This window comes from Somniosus microcephalus, chromosome 4, assembly GCF_052327205.1.
Source record: "Somniosus microcephalus isolate GS21.2 chromosome 4, FLI_Smic_1.0, whole genome shotgun sequence".
NCBI classification, from domain to species: Eukaryota; Metazoa; Chordata; class Chondrichthyes; order Squaliformes; family Somniosidae; genus Somniosus; species Somniosus microcephalus.
Genome location: NC_140990.1, coordinates 64,827,213 through 64,849,823, shown reverse-complemented (window position 1 = coordinate 64,849,823; position 22,611 = coordinate 64,827,213). Strand labels below are relative to the sequence as shown.

General features: G+C 48.6%; 1 protein-coding gene across 1 annotated transcript; it reads right to left on the bottom strand.

Moving 5' to 3' along the window:
* Window positions 1–1,234: 1,234 nt before the first annotated feature.
* LOC147119078 (uncharacterized) lies at window positions 1,235–10,533 on the bottom strand. Its single transcript, XM_085984026.1, has 2 exons — window positions 10,468–10,533; window positions 1,235–1,947 (listed from the first exon to the last, which is right to left on the bottom strand). Exons 1-2 carry the CDS (start codon window positions 10,531–10,533, stop codon window positions 1,345–1,347), a joined length of 669 nt encoding a protein of 222 aa, XP_085840152.1. The 3' UTR covers window positions 1,235–1,344.
* Window positions 10,534–22,611: the final 12,078 nt, after the last annotated feature.

Sequence of the window (22,611 nt, the reverse complement as noted above, 5' to 3'; positions counted from 1 at the left end):
CCCTTTCTATTTTAATATTAATGATGTTATGGTCGACAGCACATCCCACAGCTGGAATCTGAGCATCACCCACAGGACTGTAGACACATGTGAAATAGTCATTCAACAGCTCTGTCACAGCCTGGGAATCTGTTCCAATCTGCCCTGAACTGTCTTTCAGTGGCCTTAAACCAACTTTAATGGTCTTCTGACTCCTGACATAGCTGGAAAAGCTTTTGCAATTATTACCACAATTGTGCAGCATCTTCTTTTCCAAAGATCTCTGAGCTTCTCTAATGGCTGCTTTTGACTCCCTCAATTCTGGGTGATATTTGCCCCTATTCTCCTGTAAACTGAATTCATCTTGATCCAAACTGGATTCAATGAAAGACAGTTTGGGGAGTCAGGCATCATTCACCCCAAGACCTACGCTGGCAGGTAAAACCCCAGACGGTTCCTTCATAAGGATTCCTCTGGTTCTCGCCATATATTTCTCAGGATACTAAAACCCAGCTTTCTTACCGTCCACTCCTGGAGGCCCCACTCCCTGAGCCTACAACCTTCAACAGGGTCAGTGGTGGAGTTCCACAGCGGGAGTGATCCCAGAGTAACTGTCGGGATCGCACCCCCGTGAATGTTCCATGTGTATTTTTAGTTATCCTGGTGACTAACACACACACATCAATAACACACGGAATTCCTGGAAACACGCTGCAGGTCCTTCTTTATCTGGAGATCAAATGTCTGTTGTATAATTGTACCAGCAGTTAACAGGCTCCTGTGAACTCCTCCCTCTGCTATTTTAAAGCAGACTTTAACCAATTTATTTTAAACGAGTTTATTTTAAATGGGTTAATGTCTGCCTTAAAATGGTAGACTCAGGACTGTCAGACAAACACGTTAAATCTACATAGAATAATTACTGCAGTCATTTTTAGACTGGAAACTTAAACCTGCCGTTTCACTTTCAGTCAGGAACTGATCGCAGTTTGACACCAATCTCTGATTTGACAGCACGTTTCCAGCATTCACCGTTGTTCTTCCTGACTTTAAACAAAGTTGTAAAGGAGCCTTCTATTCCGTGCCTAGGAGCTCTGAACCATGGAGCGGCTGAGACACATTTCTTACAGGCCTCAAGATTAACCCACACGGGGACTTTGCTGTCAGTGAAGAGAGATGAGAAATCCACAACAAGGTGTTTAAAACAAAGCTGATTTATTTGACAAATATCCAGAATATTAAACTTCAGCCCAGTTACAGGGGTTATTAATGTCAGCAGAAACACACCCCAACTGTCAGAATGAATATGGTTCAGTTCTGGATGTGATTAACAGCAGCAATAACAGCAGAATCCAACCCCTGCAGTCACTTGTGAACTCGCTGGTGCTTCAGCAGATCATTTCTCCTTTTAAAGCTCTTCTCACAGTTAGAACATTGAAAAGGTCTGTTACTGGTGTGAACAAGTTGGTGTGAAGTGAGGTGGCCTGACTGAGTGAAACCCTTCCCACACACGGAGCAGGTGAACGGCCTCTCCCCAGTGTGTGTGCGCTGGTGTACAGTGAGTTCAGATGATCGCCTGAACCCAGTCCCACAGTGAGAGCACCTGAACGGCCTCTCGTCAGTGTGAGCACGTTGATGGCACATCAGTTCCCCGGAACTTTTGTAGCACTTCCCACAGTCCGGGCATTGATAAGGTCTCTCATCAGTGTGAACTCGCTGGTGTATCAGCAGGTGGGATGAATTAGTGAATCCCTTCCCACACTCGGAGCAGGTGAATGGCCTCTCCCCGGTGTGAGTGCGTTGGTGTCTCAGCAGACCACTTGCACTTTTAAAGCTCAATTCACACTTAGAACATTTAAAAGGTCTCTTGTCAGAGTGAACAAGTTGATGTATCCGCAGGGTGGTAGAATGAGTGAATCCCTTCCGACACATGGAGCAGGTGAACGGTCTCTCCCCAGTGTGAATACGCTGGTGTGTCAGAAGGTTTAGTGAATCCCTTCGCACACACGGAGCAGGTGAACGGCCTCTCCCCAGTGTGACTGCGTCGATGAGTTTCCAGCTCGGATGGGCACCTGAATCCCTTCCCGCAGTCCCCACATTTCCAGGGTTTCTCCATGGTGAGGGTGTCCTTGTGTCTCTCCAGGTTGAATGATCAGTTGAAGCCTCATCCACACACAAAACACGTGTACGGTTTCTCCTCGCTGTGAACGGTGCAATGTTTTTTCAGGCTGTGTAACTGGTTGAAGCTCTTTCCACAGTCAGTGCACTGGAACACTCTCACTCGGGTGTGTGTGTCTCGGTGCTTTTCCAGTCACACTGATGTCTGAAATCCTTTATGAAAATCGTGAGACACCTGCTGTATGCAGAGTGAGAATAAAATAAATGAGTCAATCATTGTCTCTCCCGGTCACTGGGACCCTGAAGCACCGCCCACTCTCTGTTCCTGCCCAAGTTAACCGCGCATGCGCCGTGATCCCGCCCTGTCCAAGATGGCGGCCAGTGACCCCGCTGACCCGGGCGGCCGGGCCTGTCACCGCAGGGCAAACACGGGGCCTGTGGGCTCTTATTCGGGGCCTGAGGCCTGCACCGGGTGTTTATGAAGCTTTCCAGCCCAACCACGGGTCCAATTTCTCCCCGAGCCCACAATCTCCTACCGCCTCATCGACACCGTCTCTTCTGCTTCAGACCAATGAGACCACACGCACGGCGCATACTCAGAGCATGCCCTGTCCTGCGCCTGCGCACTGGGCTCCTGTAGTCATTGATAGGACACATTCTGCCCCGCGGTGGATTCTGGGTATACATCCCGCCATTGAAAGCTCCAATTGGTGACATCATCCCATCGAGCTTGTGGGCGAAGAGGCAATAAACAAAATCAATCAAGAAATTATACAGAAACCTGACTGGGTGCCACTTTTCTGTTACCAACATCTTTCTCTGGCCCGTTCCTCGCAGCCTGGTTTAGTCGCTAAATGTTTTCTAACTGTGTTTTCAACTCGAATTCATGACTGTTGTTCAAAGGGAAACTCTAGAGGCTTCATTTTCTGTGTGTCCTATCTGAGAGGCTGTTAACAGGTTAAATAAGCTGGCAACAAGAGTTTTTAAAAGATGGAAAGAGTTTAAAAATACCACTGGCAATGCCTCTAAACACAGGGGACAGAGAAATTCACTTCATCAGCGCCCCTACCACAGGTCTCAACATTGAACCTCTCCACCACTGGCGCCGTGTGTCTGCAGTACGTACGGTTTACAAGATGAGCAAGGTCAGGCTGTGTGGAGTCAAGGGCTGGGTAGCAGAACAGATGGAAAGATGGCTACAAAACAGAAATCAGAGGTTGAAGTTTAAGAACATTTCTCAGTGTGGCAGAAAGTGAGAAGTGGTGTCCCGCAGCGATCTGTGCTGCGGGGACTAGTGTTGTTTACCATGACATAAAAGCAAAATCCTGCGGATGCTGGAAATCTGAAATAAAAACAGAAAATGCTGGAAATATTCAGCAGGTCAGGCGGCATCTGTGGAGAGAGAAAGAGCTAACGTTTCAGGTCGATGACCCTTCGTCAGAACTGGAAAAAGTTGGAGATGCAACAGGTTTTTGAGCAAGTGTAGGGGCTGGAAGAGGGGGGAGGGGAGGAAAGAACAAAAGGGAGAGTCTGTGATAGGATGGAAGGCAGGAGAGATGAAAAGACAAAAGGGATGATGGTGTGAGGCAAAAGGAGATGGTAATGGGACAAGTTAAGAAACAAAAGATGACTGTAGATGAAGTGTAAATGGCAATGGCAGGATGGTTAACAGCTGCCTTGTGAGAGAGAGAAAAAAAAAATAGGGACAGAGGTTATAGTCTGAAATTGTTAAACACGATGTTAAGTCCGGAAGGCTGTAAAGTGCCCAATCGAAAGATGAGGTGCTGTTCCTCGAGCTTACGTTGAGCTTCATTGGAACAGTGTAATAGGCCGAGGACGGAGAGGTCAGAGTGGGAGTGGAGCGGAGAATTAAAGTGACAGGCAACCGGAAGCTCAGGGTCACCCTTACGGACTGAACGGAGGTGTTCCGCAAAGCGGTCGCCGAATCTGTGTTTGGTCTCCCCAATGTTGAGGAGACCACATCGTGAGCATCCCTGATTATAATTGCTCAATCTTCGGTGGTCATGCCTTCTGTTGCCTAGGCCCTAAGCTCTGAAATTGCCTACCTAAACCTTTCTGCCTCGCTACCTATCTTTCCTCCTTTAAGACGCTCCTTAAAATCTACCTCTTTGACCAAGCTTTTGGTCACCTGCCCTAATTTATTCGTATGTGGCTCGGTGTCAAATATTTTGTCTTAAAATACTCCTGTGCAGCGCCTTGGGATGTTTTACTGTGTTAAATGCGCTATATAAATACAAGTTGTTGTTGTTGTTGTTAGAAGGGAATGAATTAAATGGAATAAAGGTGCAAAGAGATCTGTGATTACAGACACATAAAAGTAGCAACACAAGTTGAACAGGCCATAAAGAGTGCAAAGAAAGTATTGGGGCCCATTTCTAGAGGAATATAATACAAGAGCAGGGAGGTAATGATCAATTTATATTGAACCTTGGTGAGACCACAGTTGGAGCACTGTGAGCGGTTCTGGTCTTCACTCTACAAAAGGATATTGAAGCACTGGAGAAAATGGTGAAAAGATTCACAAGAACGTTACCTGAATTGAGAGGATGCAACTCTCGGGCACGATTGAGCAGGTTTGGGCTCTTTTCTCTGGGAAAGAGAAGACTGAGAGAAGTCCTGATTGATACGAGGGGGTTTATAGGGTAGATCTGGAGAAACTGTTTCCACCTCTGGGTGAGTCAGGACAAGAGGGCAGCAATATACGATCGCCACTAACAGATCAAATAAAGAAGTTCGGAGGAAGTTCTTCACACACAGTGTGGTGAGAATGTGGAACCTCCTGCCACACTGAGTGACTGAAGCAGTTAGCAATGGTACATTTAAGGGCAGGGTTGATGTATCTATGAGAGAAAGGAATAAAGGGATATGAGGGCAGGGTAGGAAGAGGTAATTAGAGTGGGTGGAGGCTCGTGTAGAGTATAAACACTGGCACAGACCAGGTGGGCCAAATGGCCTGTTTCTAGGCTGTCAATTCTATGTATGTACAGTAGGGGTGGATTAATACTGGGGCCCTCGGGGCCCTGGGGTGGATTAATGCTCGGGCCCTCGGGGCCCTGGGGTGGATTAATACTCGGGCCCTCGGGGACCTGGGGTGGATTAATCCTCGGGGCCCTGGGGTGGATTAATGCTCAGAGCTATGTGGCCCTTGCCCATGGGGTGGATTAATACTCGGGCCCTCGGGGACCTGGGGTGGATTAATACTCAGGCCCTCGGGGCCCTGGGGCTGATTAATGCTCAGAGCTATGTGGCCCTTGCCCATGGGGTGCTTTAAGAACATACATAAGAACACAAGAATTAGGAGCAGGAGTCGGCCATACGGCCCCTTGAGCCTGCTCCGCCATTCAATAAGATCATGGTGTGGAGATGCCGGAGTTGGACTGGGGAGGACAAATGTAAGAAATCACACAACACCAGGTTATAGTCCAACAGCTTTATTTGAAGTCACAAGCTTTCGGAGCGCTGCTCCTTCGTCAGGTGAAGTGGAGAGATGCATAAAGACACAGCTTATATAGTCAGAGAATAATGTCAGATGTTTACAGATAATCTTTCTAACTGCCATTTATCACACCTCGGCAGAGAGATAATCACAGCAATCAAAGGTGTGAATGGTGTCCAAACAGGTCAGTCAGGAAAACATTACATCAAAGAACAATGAGGTGGGGTCACAAGGGGTCAAATGTTGCAGATGCTGGGGTCTGTGTGAAGAACAAAAAAACAGACAAAAAACATTTTTTTTGCTGGAAATCACAGCAGGTCCGGCCGCATCTGTGTAGAGAGAACAAGCCAATGTCGACTCGAGTCTGGATGACCCTGCATCAGGTGGGGTTACATGTAGCGTGACATGAACCCAAGATCCCGGTTCAGGCTGTCCTCATGGGTGCGGAACTTGGCTATCAGTTTCTGCTCGACGATTTTGCGTTGTCGTGTGTCTCAAAGGCCACCTTGGAGAATGCTTACCCGAAGATCGGAGGCTGAATGTCCTTGACTGCTGAAGTGTTCCCTGACTGGGAGGGAACACTCCTGCCTGGCGATTGTTGCGCGGTGTCCGTTCATCCGTTGTCGCAGTGTCTGCATGGTCTCGCCGATGTACCATGCTCCGGGGCATCCTTTCCTGCAACGTATGAGGTAGACAACGTTGGCCGAGTCACATGAGTATGTACCATGTACCTGGTGGATGGTGTCCTCACGTGTGATGATGGTATCTGTGTTGATGATCTGGCATGTCTTGCAGAGGTTGCTGTGGCAGGGTTGTGTGGTGTCGTGGTCGCTGTTCTCCTGAAAGCTGGGTAATTTGCTGCGAACGATGGTCTGTTTGAGGTTAGGCGGCTGTTTGAAGGCGAGTAGTGGAGGCTTAGGGATGGCCTTAGCGAGTTGTTCGTCATCATCGATGACATGTTGAAGGCTGTGAAGAACATGGCGTAGTTTCTCTGCTCCGGGGAAGTACTGGACGACGAAGGGTACGCTGTTGGTTGTGTCCCGTGTTTGTCTTCTGAGGAGGTCTATGCGATTTTTCGCTGTGGCCCATCGGAACTGTCGATCAACAAGTCAAGCATCATATCCCATTCTTATGAGGGCGTCTTTCAGCGTCTGTAGGTGTCCATCGCGTTCCTCCTCGTCTGAGCAGATCCTGTGTATTCGCAGGGCTTTTCCATAGGGGATGGCTTCTTTACCATGGTTAGGGTGGAAGCTGGAGAAGTGGAGCTTCGTGAGGTTGTCCATGGGCTTGCGGTAGAGTGAAGTGCTGAGGTGTCCGTCTTTGATGGAGATTCGTGTGTCCAAGAATGGAACCGATTCTGAGGAGTAGTCCATGGTGAGTTTGATGGTGAGATGGAACTTGTTGATGTTATCGTGTAGTCTTTTCAGTGATTCTTCGCCATGGGTCCATAGGAAGAAAATGTCGTCGATGTATCTGGTGTATAGCATTGGTTGGAGGTCCTGTGCAGCGAAGAAGTCTTGCTTGAACTTGTGCATGAAGATGTTGGTGTACTGGGGTGCGAATTTGGTCCCCATGGCTGTTCCGTGTGTTTGGGTAAAGAACTGGTTGTCGAAGGTGAAGACATTGTGGTCAAGGATGAAGCAGATGAGTTGTAGGATGGCGTCTGGAGATTGGCTGTTGTTGGTGTTGAGTACTGAGGCTGTCGCAGCGATGCCGTCATCATGGGGGATACTGGTGTAGAGTGCCGAGACGTCCCCGGAGCATGGTACATCGGCGAGACCATGCAGACACTGCGACAACGGATGAACGGACACCACGCAACAATCGCCAGGCAGGAGTGTTCCCTTCCAGTCAGGGAACACTTCAGCAGTCAAGGACATTCAGCCTCTGATCTTCGGGTAAGCATTCTCCAAGGTGGCCTTCGAGACACACGACAATGCAAAATCGTCGAGCAGAAACTGATAGCCAAGTTCCGCACCCATGAGGACGGCCTGAACTGGGATCTTGGGTTCATGTCACGCTACATGTAACCCCACCTGACGTAGAATCATCCAGACTCGAGTCGTTGTTGGCTTGTTCTCTCTACACAGAGGCGGCCGGACCTGCTGTGATTTCCAGCAAAAAAAATGTTTTTTGTCTGTTTTTTTGTTCTTCACACAGACCCCAGCATCTGCAACATTTGACCCCTTGTGACCCCACCTCATTGTTCTTTGATGTAATGTTTTCCTGACTGACCTGTTTGGACACCATTCACACCTGTGATTGCTGTAATTATCTCTCTGCCGAGGTGTGATAAATGGCAGTTAGAAAGATTACCTGTAAACATCTGACATTATTCTCTGACTATATAAGCTGTGTCTTTATGCATCTCTCCACTTCACCTGATGAAGGAGCAGCACTCCGAAAGCTTGTGACTTCAAATAAAGCTGTTGGACTATAACCTGGTGTTGTGTGACTTCTTACAATAAGATCATGACTGATCTTCGACCTCAACCCCACTTTCCCACCCGATCCCTATATTCCTTGATTCCCCTAGAATCCAAAGATCTATCCATTTTAGCCTTGAATATACTCAATGACTCAACATCCACAGCCATTTGGGGTAGAGAATTCCAAAGATTCAGAACTCTGAGTGAAGAAATTTCTCCTCATCCTTAAATGGCCAACGCCTCATCCTGAGACTATGCCCCCTAGTTCTAGACTCTCCAGTCTGGGGAAACAACCTCACGCCATCTACCCTGTAAATCCCCCTCAGAATCTTGTATGTTTCAATTAGATCACCTCTCATTCTTCTAAATGCCAGAGAGTATAGGCACAACCTACTCAATTTCTCATCCCAGGAATCAATCTAGTGAACCTTCGTTGCACCGCCTCTAAGGCAAGTATGTCCTTCCTCAGATAAGGCGGCCAAACTGTGCACAGTACTCCAGGTGTGGTCTCACCAAGGCCCTGTGCAATTGGAGTAAGACGTCCTTACTCTTACACTCCATCCCCCTTGCAGTAAAGGCCAACATGCCATTTGCCTTCCTAATTGTTTGCTGTACCTGCATGCTAACATTCTGTGTTTCCTGTATGAGGACACCTAAATCTCTCTGAACACCAACGTTTAATAGTTCCTCAATATTAAAAAAAATTCCGTTTTCCTATTTTTCCTATCAAACTGAATAACCTCACAATTCTCCACATTATACTCCATCTGCCGTCTTATTGCCCCCTCACCTAACCTGTCTACATCCCTTTGCAGGCTGCTTGTGTCCTCCTCTCAGCTTACTTTCCCACCTAGCTTTATATTGTCAACAAACCTGAATACATTGCACCATGTCCCTTCATCTAATCATTGATATAGATTGTAAATAGCTGAGGCCCAAGCATCCTTGCGGCACCCCACGAGTTACAGTCTGCCAATCGGAAATTGACCTGTTTATTCCTACTCTCTGTTTTCTGTCAGTCAACCAATCCTCTCTCCAAGCTAATACATTACCCTCAATCCCATGAGCCCGTAACTTGCTTAGCAACCTTTTATGTGGCACCTTATCGATGCCTTTTGCAATTCCAAATATACTACATCCACTGGTTCGCCTTTATCTACCCTGCCAGTTACATCCTTAAAAAATCGAATACATTTGTTAAACACGATTTCCCTTTCATGAAACCATGTTCACTCTGCCTAAGTGCCCTGTTACCACTTCCTCAGTAATGGATTCCAGCATTTTCCCGACAACTGATGTCAGGCTTACTGGCCTGTAGTTCCCAGTTTTTGCTCTCCCTCCTTTCTTGAATAGAATGCTTGGGCCGATGGGCCCTCCCCAGAGGAGGATTAATGCTCGTGCCTATGGGGCCCTCCCCTATGGATGGATGAATGCTGCTGATGGCCCTCAGTGCCTTATGGGTACCCAGATTTGAGCTGCTAGGTCTGTTCACATTCTATCACACTCAGCACAATGGATCGTTTGCACAGTGTGAAGACACTTGGTGTAATCTGTAAATTCCAACAACATACCTCCAGTTTCTGAGTCCAAATGATAGTGAACACCAGTGGTCCCAGCACAGATCCGTGTGGGGCACCACTTCTCACTTTCTGCCAGCCCGAGAAGTTCCTCTTAACTTCCACCCTCTGATTTCTGTTTTGTCGCCATCTTTCCACCCATTCTTCTACCTGGACCTTGACTCCACATGGCCTGACCTTGGTCACCCTGTAGATCGTACTTACTGTGGACACAGTACACCAATGGTGGAGGGGGTGGATATTGAGTCCTGTGCCAGGGCGCTGATGAAGTGAACTTCTCTGTCTTTGAGTTTTGATGCAACGCTGGTGTTGTTTTACACCTCCTTCCACCTTTATAAGAAACTTGTTGCCAAATTATTAAACCCTTTTACAGCCTCACGAGCAGGACACATAATCAACGAGGCCTCATAAGTTTCCCTCAGAATTACAGTCCTGAACAGGAGTTAAAAAACATAGTTGGAAAAGATTTAGCGATTAAACCAGCATGGGCGGGGCCTGGGGTGTGAAAGAAAATGTGGCGGCTAGCAGACTTCGCATCATGAAGGAGGACCCGGGCACTCAGATTTCTGTATAATTTATTTATTTATTTTGTGTATTGCCCCTCTGGCCCCAATCTGGGTTGTGATGTCAAACCATAATTGTCCGTTCACCAATGGGGGCTTTTACCCGGCATCCCACGCGTGGCAGAAAGTGCCTATCAATGACCACAGGAGCCCAGTGCACAGGCGCAGCACGGGGCAGTGTTCTGAGCATGCGCAGTACTTATCCGTGAGATGGAGTGAAGCGGAAGAGACGGTATCGGGAGGCGGTAGGAGATTGTGGGCTCGGGGAGGAATTGGACCCGCGGGTGGGCTGGGAAGCTTTCTAAACACCCGGTTTAGGCCTCAGGCCCCGAATAAAAGCCCACAGGCCCCGTCTTTGCTCCGCGGTGACAGGCCCGGCCGCCCGGGTCAGTGGGGCCACTGGCCGCCATCTTGGACAGGGCGGGGTCACGGCGCATGCACAGCCATCTTGGGCAGTAACAGAGAGTGGGCGGGGCTTCAGGGTCCCAGTGACCAGGAGAGACAATCATTGACTCATTGATTTTATTCTCACTCTGCACACAGCGGGTGGAGAACTGAACCCAACCAGAGTAGAGGGAGGGGGAAAACTGGGAGTGCAGGAAAGAAATGTTGGAGATGGTGCGATGGGTTTGGATTTCAGCACAGGGAGGAGGGAGAGTGTGTGGGACGGGGATTTACAGCTTTGGGGGAACAAGAGAGGAAAGAATGTTCCACAGAAACTAGAATTGTCTGTTCTGAATTTCTATCCTGCACTTACAGTGATGACTTTTGTAAACTCCTTTTACAGGGTATTAGAAGGGGAGGATTTGCAGATGGGAAACCCAAACCAAACATCACGTCAAGATCTGACAGAGTCACATGCTTCATCAGGACCTGAATATCATCGGCCTTTGAATGTGGAAGGAGAAATGTTTGTCTCTTCTGTCTGTGGGAAAAGATTTCAAACATCAGTGTGATTGGAAAAGCACCGAGACACACACACCCGAATGAGAGTGTTCCAGTGCACTGACTGTGAAAAGAGCTTTAACCAGTTACACAGCCTGAAAAAACACTGCACCGTTCACAGCGGGGAGAAACCATACACGTGTTGTGTGTGGACGAGGCTTCAACTGATCGTCCAACCTGGAGAGACACAAGGACACCCACACCATGGAGAAACCATGGAAATGTGGGGACTGTGGGAAGGGATTCATTTCCCCGTCACAGCTGGAAATCCATCGGCGCAGTCACAATGGGGAGAGGCCGTTTACCTGCTCCGTGTGTGGGAAGGGATTCACTCAGTCATCCGACCTGCTAAGACACCAGTGAGTTCACACTGGGGAGAGGCCATTCACCTGCTCCATGTGTGAGAAGGGATTCACTCATTCATCCCACCTTGTAACTCACCAGCGAATTCACACTGGAGAGAGACCGTTCACCTGCTCAGTGTGTGGGAAGGAATTCACTTGTTCATCCAACCTGCTGACACACCAACGAGTTCACACTGGGGAGAGGCCAAACATCTGCTCCGTGTGTGGGAAGAGATTCACTCAGTCATCCTTCCTTGTAACTCACCAGCGATTTCACACTGGAGAGTCCGTTCACCTGCACAGCGTGTGGGAAGGAATTCACTTGTTCATCCAAACTGCTGAAACACCAGCGAGTTCACACCGGGGAGAGGCCATTCACCTGCTCTGTGTGGGAAGGGATTCACTCAGTCATCCCACCTGCTGAAACACCAGCAAGTTCACACTGGGGAGAGACCGTTTACCTGCTCTGAGTGTGGGAAGGGATTCGCTCAGTCATCCAACCTGCTGAAACACCAGCGAGTTCACACTGGGGTGAGGCCGTTCACCTGCTCTGAGTGTGGGAAGAATTTCCCTCAGTCATCCGACCTGCTAAGACACCAGCAAGTTCACACGTTACTGTCTAAGTTGGATTCTGCTGTTACTGCTGCTGTTAATCACAGCCAGGACTGAACCATGTTCATTCTGACAGTTGGAGTTAGTTTTTGCTGATGTTAATAACTCCTATAACTGGGTTGGAGTTTAATATTTTGATATTTCAAATAACACAGTGTGGCGATATTTGATGTCTCCAAGATAAAAGGAGACTAATTGATGTCCTGTTGCAGGCTGTTCCATTTTGGGGCCTTTTCTCCTTTCTAACTTTAGATTATTTCAGTTCTCATACCTTCAGTTACTCTCATGGAAAAGTCCCAGCTCCCCATACCTTCCAGAGTGCCTCTCCCACCCTTGGTATCCAGGGAAGGTCTCAGTTATAAGCTTGGGATTTCACCTGTCCATCCAACCTCATTGCACCCCAGTGAGTTCACACTGGGAAGAGGCCGTTCACCAGCTCCGTGTGTGTGAAGGGATTCTCTCGGTCATCCCACCTGCTGACACATCAGCGAGTTCACACCAGGGAGAGGCCGTTCACCTGCTCCGTGTGTGTGAAGGGATTCACTCAGTCATCCCACCTGCTGACACACCAGCGAGTTCACATGTGACTGCAGGGGTTGGATTCTGCTGTTATTGCTGCTGTTAATCACATCCAGGACTGAACCTTGTTCATTCTGATAGTTGGGTTTGTTTCAGCTGATGTTAATAACCCCTATAACTGGCTGTAGCTTAATATTCTGGATATATAGTTGATTGTGTTCTTGAGGCTGCAGTGTTCCTTTAAGAACCGCTGTCTGTGATCTTTCCCCTTAATTCAGGAACTCTCATCAGAAATTAATTAACAATAAAATTATCCATTTTACTTGAATCCTATATTAATCTTTGGTATTATTCAGTCTCTGAAAGGTTCCACTGTTTAACATCTCCAATTAGAAAGTGCTGATTAATCCTTGCTGACAATTCTTACTGACTTGCACATTACACACAGTGGCACCTCCATTATCCACCAGAAAGAAGGGGAATGGGAATTGATGGAGAATCGAGAGTCCCCAAGTGTTGCCCCTCCCATCTGGTACAGCAATCCCCTCGGCACGTGAATGGAGACAAGTCCAGTCAAAGTAATGGGCTGAGTTTAATCTTTCTGGGCCTGTGGGGTTGGTTTGTATCAGAAAAAAGGAGATTGGTGTCAGTGACTGTGGTGTTGGTTTATATCAGGCAGGAAGAGATTGGTGTCAGTAACTGTGGTGTTGGTTTATATCAGAAAGGAGATTGGTGTCACTGACACCAATCTCCTGTCTGATATAAAACAAACCCACAGTCACTGACACCAATCTCCTCCTGTCTGATATAAACCAGCCCCACAGTCACTGACACCAATCACCTCCTGTCTGATATAAACCAACCCACAGTCACTGACACCAATCACCTCCTGTCTGATATAAACCAACCCCACATTCAGTGACACCAATCTCCTCCTGTCTGATATAAACCAGCCCCACAATCACTGACACCAATCTCCTCCTGTCTGATATAAACCAGCCTCACAGTCACTGACACCAATCTCCTCCTGTCTGATATAAACCAACCCACAGTCACTGACACCAATCTCCTCCTGTCTGATATAAACCAACCCCACAGTCACTGACACCAATCTCCTGCCTGATATAAACTCGCCCCACAGTCACTGACACCAATCTCCTCCTGTCTGATATAAACCAGCCCCACAATCACTAACACCAATCTCCTCCTGTCTGATGTAAACCAGCCCCACAGTCACTGACACCAATCTCCTGTCTGATATAAACCAACCCCAGTCACTGAGACCAATCTCCTCCTGTCTGATATAAACCAACCCCACAGTCACTGACAACAATCTCCTCCTGTCTGATATAAACCAACCCCACAGTCACTGACACCAATCTCCTCCTGTCTGATATAAACCAACCCGTCACTGATACCAATCTCCTCCTGTCTGATATAAACCAACCCCACAGTCACTGACACCCATCTCCTCCTGTCTGATATAAACCAACCCCACAGTCACTGACACCAATCTCCTCCCGTCTGATATGAACCAACCCCAGTCACTGACACCAATCTCCTCCTGTCTGATATCAACTAACCCCACAGTCACTGACAACAATCTCCTCCTGTCTGATATAAACCAACCCCACAGTCACTGACACCAATCTCCTCCTGTCTGATATAAACTGTTAGATCCGTGTATCTTGAGGTTGTGTGTCCTTCAATAACTTGACAAGAGACTGCAGGGAACAATCAACAGGTGTTTACTGGATGAGGGTTACTCTAAAACTAAACGTACAGATCCCTACTCCGGGTTTATATACAGGTGTGGTCACTGCCGGTACTACAGTATACAGGAGCTGTAAAAAGTAGTTCTCCCCTTAAAGGTACATACACTACAATTCCTCCCCTTTTAGGTTAACAGTACCATAACATTCATTTAACAATTAAATATCAACTAATTACAATTAACACTTTTAACATGCAACATTAACTGAAAATAGTCCATTTATAAATTCAGTCTTTGGGGCGGCTTCCTGACCTTTCTGGATAGCGCCTTTCCTGAGTGTCTTGCTCTTGGTGCGGAGGCGATTCTGGCCCCCTGTCGTCGGTTGGTTCATCAGCTTCCGATGCTACTGTTTCTGGGGTAGATGCTACCTGTATGTCGGGTTCATCACCAGGTACGCGAGACATGGGGTTGACTCGTTCCTGTGACTCTAGGATCTGGTCAACATGGCATCTCACAATCACAGAAATCACAGAAACCCCACAGTGCAGATAGAGGCCATTTCGGCCCATCGAGCCTGCACCGACACATATCCCACCCGATCCCCATAACCCCTACACCAACACATATCCCACCCTATCCCCGTAACCCCACGTATTTAATCCCCCTAACACTAAGGATCAATTTATCATAGCCAATCAACCTAACCTGCACATCTTTGGACTGTGGGAGGAAACCGGAGCACCCGGAGTAAACCCACGCAAACACGGGGAGAATGTGCAAACTCCACACAGACAGTCGCCCGAGGCCGGATTCGAACCCGGGTCCCTGGCGCTGTGAGGCAACAGTGCTAACCACTATGCCACCGTGCTGCCAATGTTCTCCCCAACATCCACTGTGTACATTAGTGGCCCCTGCCGTGTGCATATCGTTCCTGGTTGCCATTTCTCTGTTCGGTAGTCGCGGGCCAAGACTGGTTGCCCTACATTGAAGCTCCTTGTTGGCTTCTCATTGATGTGCTGGAATTGCTTATTCTCAACATCTCCTCGTACATTTGGTCTGAGCATATCCCGACGAGATCTCAACCTTCGGTTAAAGAACATCATGGCCGGGATCTGGTTGGTGACTGCATGTGTCGCATTTCTGTAGGCTAACAGGAAATTGTCCACCTTATGCTGCAGTGGAATGTCGTCATCGCACATGGCCCTTACTGCTTTTTTAAAGGTTTGTACGAACCTCTCAGCCAATCCATTTGTGGCTGGATGATACGGGGCAGATGTGTAATGCCTTACCCCATTCCTTTTCATAAATTTCTGAAACTCTTCGGACACAAACTGTGGTCCGTTATCAGAGCAAATCTGCTCTGGCAAGCCGTTCCTGGCAAATATGGTCCGTAGGACTGCAATAGTTTTCTCCGTGGTGGTGGAGGACATTTTGATCACCTCAGGCCATTTCGAGTGCGCATCCATGGCTATTAAAAACATTGAGTCCATGAATGAACCAGCAAAATCAATATGCACCCGTTGCCATGGAGATGAGGGCCACTCCCATGGGTGTAGAGGGGCATGTGGTGGTGCATTTTGGACCTTCTAGCATCCTGAGCAGCTCTTTGTCAGGTCCTCGATTTGCTGATCGATCCCCGGCCACCACACATAAGCCCTAGCAAGGCTTTTCATTTTCACCCCTCCCAGATGGCCTTCGTGAAGCTCATTGAGCACTCTCTCCCTTTACTTGGGTGGAATTACCACTCGGGATCCACACATCAAGGTCCCCTGGCATACTGACAGCTGTTCTCTTCTGGATGAGAATGCTGGCAACAGTGAGTCGCCATGTGCTGGCCATCCCTTCACCGTCAAGTCATGTACCCGAGACAGTGTCGGGTCATTTCGGGTCTCCTTCTTTATATCAGCGTTAGTTACTGGCAAGCATTCAATTATAGTCGAATAAAATATTTCGACAGGGTCCACTGCTGGTGCTTCCTCCGCAGTAGGCAGTGGCAGGCATGATAGCCCATCAGCGTTTCCATGTTGTTTTGTGCCCTTATACTCGATTTCGTATTGGTTTGCCCCTAGAAAAAGGGACCATCTCTGTAGCCGTTGCGCAGTCATCACTGGAACGCCCTTCTTTGGATTAAAGATGGAGACAAGCGGTTGGTGGTCAGTCAGCAAGGTGAACTTCTGCCCGTGAATATAGTGGTTGAACTTTTTCACTCCCCACACCGGGCTGAGGGCCTCCCTGTCAATCTGGGCATAGTTACGCTCGGCTGAGGTTAGTGACCGAGACGCAAAGGCTGCTGGCCTCTCCGAGCCGTCTGGGAATTTGTGCGACAGCACCGCTCCAATGCCATAGGGTGATGCATCACACTGCTACCTAGCTCCCTAAATTATTGTTGCAGGACCTCATCCCTCTTTCTACCCATGTCATTGGTACCAATGTGAACCACGGCCTCTGACAGTTCTCCCTCCCCCTTCAGAAAGTCCTGCAACCATTCAGTGACATCCGTGACCCTGGCACCAGGGAGGCAACATACCGTCCTGGAGTCATGTCTGCAGCCACAGAAACGTCTATCTGTTCCCCTTACGATAGAATCCCCTATCACGATTGCTCTCCCACTCTTGTTCCTCCCCTCCTGTGCAGCTGAGCCACTCGTAGTGCCACGGACTTGGCTCTTGCTGCATTCCCCTGAGAAACCATCTCCCCCAGCAGTATCCAAAACGGAAAATCTGTCGGAGAGGGAGATGAACTCAGGGGACTCCTGCACTACCTGCCTAGTTCTTTTCCTCTGTCTGGCGATCACCCATTTCCTGTCTGCCTGTGCACTCTTTACCTGCGGTGTGACCACCTCGTTAAATGTGCTATCCACGAAGAAATCAGCTTCGCGGATGCTCCACATTGACTCCAGCCACAGCTCCAGCTCCGATCCATGGATTTCGAGTAGCTGCAGCTGGAGACACTTCCTGCACATGTGTTCGTCCTGGACACCGAAAGTGTCCCTGACTTCCCACATAGCACAGGAGGAGCACGCCACACTGCTGAGCTGCCCTGCCATGTCCTACCCTTAATTTACTCCCTTTAAATTAAAGAATATTAAATACACTTGGGACCTTACTTCCCTTTAAACAATACTTACTCTAGAGACCTTACTTTCACTTTAACGAATGGTCTGTAGAAATACTCACCAGGTCCTACTTACCAATCAGCTCCTTCCCTGGTTGTGACGTCACTTTAGTGATTTCGCAGTTGTTGTTGTTTGACTGCTCCCGCTCTCGGACTCTTTCCTACAGGGTGAAACGTTAGGAAAAACAAAGGCGAGAAAAGTCCAGTTATAGTAACGGGATGAGTTAAAGATATTTACTCAGATGGGCGGAAGGTGGGAAGTGGTGTTCCACGGGGATCGGTGCTGGGACCACTGTTGTTCACCATTTACATGAATGATTTGCACTTGGGAATCAGAAGTTCAATTTCAAAATTTGCTGATGACACTAAATTGGGGGGTGTAGTTAATACTGAGGAAGACAGCAATAGCATCCTTGTAGAATTATTCAGTTGTGTTCAGTAAATAGTAGCATCTTTTAATTTGCTTTGACTGATCACATCACTATATAGTTATGTGAAAAACAGAAATCATTAACAGCTCCCAATTTCAGAATTGTCAGATTCAAACTCAACTTCTTCCAAGTACAATCTAACATTTCAAAAATTGTAATGGATGTAGGCGAGATATTAGGACTGTTGTCTAACACAATCCAAACACAGTGACACACAGACAGATCGGCAGGTGTAGCTTCACAGCGAATCCTTTCAAGCCTCACTAAAAAGTGGCAGACTGGCAATCCATTGTTCACTAATGGAGTTGTGATCTTTGTAAATTAAGAAAGGAAATGCATGGAAATGTGTCAAAGAGTTGATTGACAGAGTGAGGCATCATCTCCCTTTGATTTCTATTTCTGACACCAGGCAACAGAAAAAGGTCATTACAACACGACATAAACCAACTCTTCAGGTGTGAGACATCAGACTTCAGAACAACACGTCTGCCAGCTCTGGCCACAAACCTCAGTACAGTCAACCTTTCAGCGGCTGCAGCCCTGAGTAAATAACCACCACCAAACGCATCTTCCCCTCCCCTCCCCTTTCAGCATTCCATAGGGACTGCTCCCTCCGAGACACCCTAGTCCACTCCTCTATCACCCCCAACAGCCCTTCCCCTTCGCCTGGCACCTTCCTGAGCAAGCGCAGGAGATGTAACACCTGCCCCTATACCTCCCCCCTTCCCACTGTCCAGGGCCCCAAACACCCGTTCCAGGTGAAACAGCGATTTACTTGTACTTCTTGCAATCTAGTATACTGTATTCGCTGCTCACGATGCGGTCTCCTCAACATTGGGAGACCAAACGCAGATTGGGTGACCACTTTGCGGAACACCACCGTTCAGTCCGTAAGGGTGACCCTGAGCTTCCGGTCGCCTGTCATTTTAATTCACCGCTCCATTCCAGCTCAGACCTCACCGTACTCGGGCTCTTGCATTGTTCCACGGAAGCTCAATGTAAACTCGAGGAACAGCACCTCATCTTCCGATTAGGCACTTTACAGCCTTCCAGACTCAATATCGAGTTCAACAATTTCAGATCATAACCTCGGCCCCTATTACATTTTTACTTATATTTTTTTCTACCCCTTTGTTTTGGGTCTTCCCTCCCCCCTCCTTTCCTTTTTTTCTCTCTCCCACACGGCAGCTGTCTCTCATCCTGCCAGAACATTTCACACCTAATCTTAGCCGTCTTTTGTCTCCACTGTCCTATTACCATCTCGTCTGGTTTTGAATACCTCTTAATGTCTCTTTACTTCTTTTGTTCTATCGCAGCCCTGCCTTCGATCTATTTTATTTCCTTTCCAGTTTTGAAAAAGGATTTGGACCCGAAACGTTAACTCTAATTTCTCTCCACGGATGTTGCCTGGCCTGCTGAGTTTTTCCAGCATTTTCTGTTGTTATTTCGGATTTCCAGCATCTGCAGTATTTTGCTATCATACTAGTAGTTTAACATGTCTAGTAGAGCTTTTGTACCAAAATAGAAGAAATATATTTGTGACACACACACAATTAATAATTACATCACAATGTGATTGTGAGGATCGATTATCGCCTCTTGATACCTTCCGTGCCCACCGGTCAAGGAAGGTATCAAGTGAACCGGTGGACACCGCCTGCTCCCTCACCAGGGCCACCCGGGCAGGGACAAGACCACGGGAGAGAGGCAGGCAGCCAGAGTGACCCCCCCAGGGGCCCCACCCATCCTGGGCCTACAAATTGCTGTTTTCGCCAGGCCCAAGAGCAGGTTCAGGAGAAGACCCTCCGACTTACCCACCCCCCTCCGCACCGAGTGGGCAAAGATTAGGAGCGTGGGGCTAAAGTGTAACCAAGAGTTGAGGAGCAGCCCCTTCAGATAACTATACAGGGGCTGCAACCTCTCACACTGAATATATACACGGCCCATGGACTCTTCTAGGCCGCAAAAAACACATCTGGCCTTGAAGTCCGGAAAGGAGCTTAGAAACTGTTGCACACGACAGCTCCCTGCAACAGTCTCCACCCCAGATCCCCAATGGTGCAGGGAAGGACCCCCGCGTAGAGAGCCCTCCATTGGGGAACCTCGCCTCTGCCAGACAGCAAGATGACCCGTCAGTCTGATTGAGATTGGGCAATTAACAAAATTAATCAATAAATGATAAAGAAACCCGAGTCCCCAGCCCTGGTGTGAAGTACGCTGGCCACCAATTTTCCGTTACTAACTCGCACCTCAGGCCCCACCCAGTCTGGTTTAATTACTAAATGTTTTCTAACTCGGGTCCAGGCCTGTCATTCTGAGGGAAACAAGGCCTCAGTTATTGGTGTGTCCCAACCGAGCGGCAGTTAATGGCTTTAATAAACTGGCAGCAAGGTTGTTTTAAAGGTGGAAAGTGGTGAAAAACGCCACTAGCGATGCCTCAAAACTCACGGACAGAGAAATCCACTTCATCAGCACCCCTGCCACAGGACTCAATATCCACCCCCTCCACCACTGGTGCCCTGTGTCTGCAGTATGTACAGTCTACAAGATGACCACGGTCAGGCCGTGTGGAGTCAAAGGCCAGGTAAGAGAATGGATGGAAAGATCGCAACAAACTTCCCTTAACTCCAACCCTCTGATTTCTGTTTTGTAGCCAGCTTTCCATCCATTCTGCTGCCTGGCCCTTCACTCCACATGGCCTGACCTGGGTCATCTTGTCGATCTTACAAACTGTTATGGATAGCAAGCTGGTTAGAAAACAGGAAACAGAGAGTAGGGGTTAGGAGTAGCTACTCAGACGGGCAAAAGGTGGGAAGTGGTGTTCCACAGGGATTGGTGCTGGGACCACTGTTGCTCACCATTTACATAAACGATTTGGACTCGGGAATCAGAAGTACAATTTCAAAGTTTGTCGATGACACCAAATTGGGAGGTAGAGTTAATATTGAGGAAGACAAAATGCAAGAAGACATTAATAAATTTCAGAATGAGAGTGTAATTGGCAAATGAATTTCACTATAGATCAGTGTGAGGTGGTGTGTTTTGGTGGGAAGAATAAGGAGGCCACACACTACTTGGACAAGGGGGTGAAACTGGGTTGCTTTGCGCCTCCCGCGATATTCAGCGGGAGGTTAGCGGTGGCGGTAGCCGGTAGCGCCCCGCGGCACTGCACCACCGGCAATGACGTCATCGCCATGCGCAGCACCCCGGCTGCAACCTTGGGTTGCGACCCCTGACCTATCGCCGGACGATATGTCCGACAGGGTCAGGGGTCTTTCCTGCAGCCGCGGCGTTGCCACTTAAAGGGCAGGTGTCGGGCGGCAACTTTTTATTTTGGCCAACTGCAAGCACCTGCCCCCTTCCCCTTTCTTCTTCGGGGTGTCGGCCGCGATCGCTCAGCCTGGCGCTCCTCTTGATCCGACACCCCGCTCCCCGGTGGTCCAGCAGGGCCCCGGTGTGCGCAGTGCTAGGCTCCTCCCCTTTAATCGGGGAGGGAGGTCTGCTATGACACAGTGCTATGTGCCGACGGGCGTGGCACTGTTACACGAAGTGTCATGAAATTCACTGGTAGCGCCTCAAGAGGAAGGGGAGCGCTTCCAGTAGCACCCCGCCTCCTGCCTGGGGCACTACCACTGAATTTAATGCACAGGGGCGCTAACTTTTTCGGGGTGCTAAAATTAGCCCCGGTGACATTAGCGACCCAAAGGGGGCGCCACCAAATTTTTCCCCCTAAGAGTCGAAATGGGCTGGAGGAGCAGAGGGATCCAGGGATACAGATATACAAATCACTAAAAGTAGCGATACACGTTAATAAGGCCATTAACAAAAAAAGCACTGGGATACATTCCCAAAGGAGCCTTCTGTTCCGTGCCTAGGAGCTCTGAACCATGGCAGAGAGCGGCTGGGACACGTTTCTCACAGGCCTCGAGATTAATCCACACGGAGCCTTTGCTGTCAGTGAAGAGAGACGAGAAAGACCAAAGTGCCGTTTGCCCCTCTCAGTGTGGCCCTGAAGGACTGTGTCCAGGCTGAAGTTCTGTTCCCGCCGTATGATCCTCCCCCAGATTGTCCTTTCTGAGCTCCAGCCAGGTGATGCTAAACACACAGGTGGGAAGGAAGAAAATCTGCAACAATGTGTTTAAAACAAAGCTGATTTATTTGACATCTATCCAGAATATTAAATTCCAGCCCAGTTACAGGAGTTAATAACATCAGCAGAAACAAACCCCAACTGTCAGAATGATCATGGTTCAGTTCTGGATGTGATTAACAGCAGCAATAACAGCAGAATCCAACCTCTGCAGTCAGTTGTGAACTCGCTGGTGTCTCAGCAGGTTGGATGATAGACTGAATCCCTTCCCACACTCAGAGCAGGTGAATGGCCTCTCCCCAGTGTGAACTCGCTGGTGTGTCAGCAGGTTGGATGACTGAGGGAATTCCTTCCCACACACAGAGCAGGTGAACGGCCTCTCCCCAGTGTGAACTCGCTGGTGTCTCAGCAGGTGGGATGACTGAGTGAATCCCTTCCCACACACAGAGCAGGTGAATGGCCTCTCCCCATTGTGAACTCGCTGGTGTCTCAGCAGGTGGGATGACCGATTGAATCCCTTACCACACTCAAAGCAAGTGTACGGCCACTCCCCAGTGTGAACTCGCTGGTGTGTCAGCAGGGTGGATGATTGAGTGAATCCCTTCCCACACACGGAGCAGCTGAATGGCCTCTCCCCGGTGTGAATTCGCTGGTGTCTCAGCAGGGTGGATGATTGAGTGAATCCTTTCCCACACATGGAGCAGGTGAACGGCCTCTCC

Bases quoted from the DNA above. Each gene is read 5' to 3' on its own strand.
- LOC147119078 (XM_085984026.1), bottom strand. From the start codon at position 10,533: ATGGCGGCCAGTGGCCCCACTGACCCGGGCGGCCGGGCCTGTCACCGC. The intron at 1,948-10,467 runs GTGGGCTTTTAT...CTGACACACCAG, and splicing joins GCGGAGCAAAGACGGGGCCT to CGTATTCACACTGGGGAGAG.